This window comes from Oryzias melastigma, linkage group LG18 (assembly GCF_002922805.2).
Source record: "Oryzias melastigma strain HK-1 linkage group LG18, ASM292280v2, whole genome shotgun sequence".
Classification (NCBI taxonomy): domain Eukaryota; kingdom Metazoa; phylum Chordata; class Actinopteri; order Beloniformes; family Adrianichthyidae; genus Oryzias; species Oryzias melastigma.
In genome coordinates, this window is record NC_050529.1 from 2,295,675 (window position 1) to 2,300,911 (window position 5,237).

Genomic DNA, 5,237 nt, shown 5'->3' on the forward strand with positions numbered 1-5,237 from the left:
GGGGGGGGGGGGTCAAAAATAACTTGATACTAAGAGAAACTTAAAAATAATACACAAAACAACATTTTTAGTATATAAAATATTGTTTGTTTGTATGTCTGTTTGCTTTTGTATTTGTCCATGTGCCAGATTATGGATATTCAATTCCCCAACCATGAATATTCTACTTTTTGAGGTTTTAGATGCATTTTACTGTTCATTCCTCACTATAAAGAACCCTAAAGTGGTATTTTGATCCATTCATGCATTTAAGAGTAATCCTCTAAAAACCTGCATACCCACAAAACCCTCCCATACCCACGAAAACAAGCGGGTGGAAACGTGCTGACAATGTGAACTTCTCCCTCCAAACTCTTAATGTTTATTATATGTGTCATGTATTTTTAACATATACAAGCATTTACGCTGTTTTAGCAAGAGATTTACTATAAAATGTTTCAAATTGTCATTTTCATCGCATTATTAGTAGTGATGGAAATGGCAATGCTAGTCTTATAAATGCATTCATTTGGTTTGTATTGCTTGAAAATATGTTTCCCACAAACATATGTATTAGATATCTAAATTAAGACTATTTCAAAGCTCACAGCTAGATATACATTATATATCTGATAAACACTAATTCATAGAGGTTTACTGCTTATTGTGGTTTAGACCTAAAGCAGATGACTTTCCCACAGCTAATCGTGTCATGCTCCCATCATGCATTGCATGTGGTAAACAGGCCATTAGGGTAGTTTTTTCAACTGGACACATGATCTCTATTGGTTATCTAATATTCATCTATGTCTATTAATAACATATCAATTATAGAAATATATATGTGTTATTTAATGTACATCTACTGTAGATGTCCATTAGTTATATAATAGACATTTATAATATATGTCAATTATTAATGTCTACTGGACATCTCTGTTGGATGTCTACAAATAGAGGTCTCCCACACATCTATCTATTTTAATATTTATTTTCAAAAACATTTATAAAATAGAAAAGCCAATTCAAACGTGTTTCTATCGTGACTCATTTTTCACCTTTCACCACCAAATATGAACATGACAACTTTGGTGTTGAGTCCACTAGTTTAATCTACACATGTAAATGTAAGTCTGCTTTAAGAACTTTACCTCACAACTAGACTCTGTTGTGCAACAGAAGATAAGAAAATCTGATTTAAGGTCAAAGATGAAAGCTTTTACCATCGTTTTATTCAGTTATGTGACAAAATAAATGTGTAACAAGAAATATAAATCCTGGTGGGTTAAAACAAAGACACATTTTGGTACTTTTTTTGTGAAATATCATCAATTGTTTAAAAAAATAAGGGTAGTGTTTGAGATTTTGTTTAAAAAACATCTTTCTTGCATAAAGTCACATTCCTCTGATTGAACTTAATGCTATATATTTATATAATTTAATTACAGCCACTGTCAGAAATTGTTTCTGCACATTATGGAGACGTAAAAATATATATTGTCTTTAAATAACAGTTCATTTTTTAAAATTTCTTTAAGGGAAAAAATTGTCCGTAGTTGGAGAATGATGTTAAATAAATCTGCTGCAATAGGAGGATCTGATTTAAGGCTTTTATTTTGAAAATTATTTGTTGGTGAGCTATTAAAGGAAGTTATTTGTTGAATATATAAAAATAAATGGGTAATACTTTTATATTAACTTTACTGTTGACACTTATGTGATATAATTGTGACTATGGCCTCCAACACATTAAAGAGTATTTATCAAAACAGTTGAGAGTTTCTTTGTTCATAAAGAGAATTAAAACTTACATATTCTTACATCAGATATTTAGAAGGTTCTAGTCCAGTATTTGCTATCGTTACCAGAGGCAGTTCCTCTGTCTTTGTTTAGCAGGGATTGCCCTGGTTCCTCCTGCGGAATTCCTTCCATGACGGTCATTCGTCTCGTGTCTGTCCACGCCCCCATGACGTCAACTCTCTTTTCAAATACCAGGATGTCCGCTCGCTCCTCTCAGTGCAGGTTTGGTCATGATCGCAGGAGATCTCGTGTCTGTTTCTGCTTCTTCTCTGTTGATTTTAACGTTTTCTTGGTTGTTGTTCTGTAAACATGTTGAAGGTAAGTTCATCAATGTTCTGTTCTGAACTTCTACTATGAAATGAGATTCTGAGGAGGTTTTCGTGTTTAGAAGATTCAATCTTTTATTGTCGTGGTTCTTTCTGAAGACTCTTGAATGAACTGACGTCTGGATGTTGTTTCAATGACTGGAGTTTATCATCTTATAGTGATTTAAAAGGTTTAAATGTGGGATATTTGTCAAAAAGTTTCTTTCGAGCTCAACTTTTTATTTATTTATTTATTTTCAAATTAAAAGTGAAAGTCCGTTATATTTTCTTCCAAAACGTCTGTTCTAAAAATAAAATAAAAAGTGTTTACTCTACTAAAATATTAATTTGTTCCTAAATATGTCGTGATCAAACACGTGGACTTTAACGTTTAAATTGGTGGTTAAAATGAGACTGATAACTCTCAGCTGGAAACTTTTTCTTTATTCAAAATAATAATTTTTTTATTAGCCTATATTAAAATGTTTTCTGTTTATGTTATCTGCTGAACTTCATTCATTTCTTCAGTGACGTGTTCAGTCATGTCTGTCTCATGTCTTTGACCATATGACTCATCATAAATGTGACCTCTCACTAACCCGACTACATCATGACTATACGATCTGTGGTCAGATATATTTTCACTTTCCTAGTGATTATAATTCATTTCAAGCAATAAAAATAACTGAATACTGGATTAAAAATGAATAAACAGAAACATCAAACCCATTCAAGTAATTCATTGATTAGAAAATAAAGATGTTAGAAGAGGATGTTTACTTTGTGTAATGACTCATAGTCATAAATAGATGTCAAGATAACCGTAACTGTTTCCTTTGTTTCCAGGTGAACTCATTGGTTCAGTCAAACCAATCATTGCTCTTCCTGGTGATGATGTCATCCTGCCGTGTCGTCTGGACTCTGAGATGGACCTCCAGGATTATACCGTGGAGTGGTCCAAACTGGAGGTGAAGCCTGACCCGGCGGACAGACAGGGCCGCGTCCCTTATGTGTATCTGTACCGGAACAGGAAGACCGTGACCAAAGTCATGATGGAGACGTTCATCCAGAGAGTGTCTCTGAACCCAGACGGACTCAAACGAGGAGACGTGACGTTAAAGATCAGGAACGTGACGCTCCAGGATGAGGGGAAGTACAGCTGCTTCATTCCTGGGAAGAAGTTCAGGGAGACGGTTCAGCTGCTTGTTGGTGAGTTTCTCTGCAGATGAAGAACATTTGTCCTGAACAGCAGTCAGGAAATGATGTCATCTCTTTGTTTCAGAGCCAAACGGAGTCGGAGCTCCAACCATGGAAACATCCCAGTTTAACATCTCCACTCCAGATCCAGGAGGAGAGCAGAACAACATCTGGATCAGTCGCTCCAGACCGGGTCTTTGGGTCTCTCTTGGAGTTTTTACCTCATTGATCTTCTCTTTATTTTGTTGTTGGGTCTTTCAGAGGAGACCGCAGGAAGTGAGTCCTGAATTCTCTGATGATCTCTCATCTTTCTGGAGGAATCTTCAGCTTCTTACATCCTTTCTTTCTTTCTTCTAGTGTCAGAAACCTTTCCTGGTGTGAAGACATCCCATCTCTCCAAAGCTGCTTTGCTGGTCTTCAAGGACTGAAGATGGTTTCTGGTACTTCAGCTTCATGGAGGATTGTAACCGGTGTGAGGATGTTCTGGTTCTGACCCGTTTCTGCCGTTGACTTCCTTCAGTCATGTGGAGAACTTCCTGGAGATCAGGACCAACTGACGAACTCTGAATGTTCTAGATAAAGTCTGAAGGTCTGAGCTGGTCTTTGGACGATTCCAGACGTTTGTGGATCTCAGATGTTTGGATTGAACTGTAGAACCAGGTTGATCTGAACCGTTAGGAGTTTGGTTTGTTTAGGTTCTCCTGCAGGAACAGAACCTCAGCTGGTCTGGTCAGATTCCTGCGGTTCTTCTAGAGAACTTCTAAGATGTTTGTGAGGTCAAATGTAGAAAGTTTTCCAGAACAAAGTAACATTGACAGAGACAGATGAAACTACCTGAGGGTCTCAGGTTTGTGTTTTTCAAAAACTGAAAGTGACCAAAAGGCTGGAAGAAAAGCCCCGCCCCCTGATATTTATTGCAATTGCACTTTATTGAAAGTCCTAAACTGCATTTACTGATTTCATATAGATTCCTGTAATTTTCCTGAATCTGCTCTTATATTTATACATATTACATGTGCAACAAATAAATGCAAACAACTTTAATACTTTCAATATTTATTTATTTATTTATTTATTTAAGACAAATATCTGCAGAAAAGCAGCTTTTATACTGAAACTGTCTGGTGATCAATAAAAAGATGAATCCTCCAGAGTTTATGGTCTTGATCTTTTTTTCTTTAGAAAATACTGCAGCTCACAAACTGATAGAAAAGGGTTTGACTGGCAGGTACAGGTAACCCACCTCACCTGTGACTCGTTTACCTGTGATCAATGTGTGTGGACAAAAGGAATTGGAGTCTCTGGACTCCCAACAAACTCTTGTATCCTGACATTTCGGGATCCTGAGTCATGAAGAAAGCTAAGAAGCTGTCCAAATCTACGGGAAAGGGTAACTGAACAGTACAACACAGGGAACAGATTTCAGAAGACATCAAAGTAACTAAGAATTCCCTAAGGTTTCTTACTTTCTAATGTGTTATTAAAAGATTTGAGAGTTCATTTTGGAGGTTTATACTTACAGGTTGTCACAGTAGCAGGTCTTTAGCGCCCCCATGTGGTGGATTGAAACTTGACTCTTGAAGGTAAAGTTTATCGTCATTCACTAAATCTGCATTAAACTTGTTTTTAAAGATTTCATGTTGGAGTCATTGAAATGTGTAAAAGATGTCTGCCCCTCAGTTCAGTGGTTTAAACCTGAGGCTCCTTCATTCTTCAGTTGGTGTTCAAGAAAAAAAGCTTCCAGTCTGAATTCTGTGTTATCTTCTTCAGGTAATGAAGTTGTTTCTTTTCAGATCAGATTTTCAACATGCCGGGTTACTAAGTAAAGTGTTGGTATTGTAGTTTTATTATCATTAGAATCAGATTAAAGCTCATATTCTGATCAGAAGGGTGGCTGTGGTGTAGTGGTAGGGCAGACCGCCCCTTATCAAAAGAACGCAGACTTGATTCCCCCCC

General features: G+C 36.5%; 1 protein-coding gene across 1 annotated transcript; it reads left to right on the forward strand.

The window, feature by feature from the left end:
* The first annotated feature begins 1,920 nt into the window (after positions 1–1,920).
* On the forward strand, positions 1,921–4,434 carry LOC118597858 (myelin-oligodendrocyte glycoprotein-like). Its single transcript, XM_024288456.2, has 4 exons — positions 1,921–2,097; positions 2,931–3,293; positions 3,367–3,557; positions 3,639–4,434. The coding sequence occupies exons 1-4, from the start codon at positions 2,010–2,012 to the stop codon at positions 3,660–3,662; spliced, it is 666 nt and encodes a 221-aa protein (XP_024144224.1). The 5' UTR covers positions 1,921–2,009; the 3' UTR covers positions 3,663–4,434.
* The last annotated feature ends 803 nt before the right edge of the window (positions 4,435–5,237 follow it).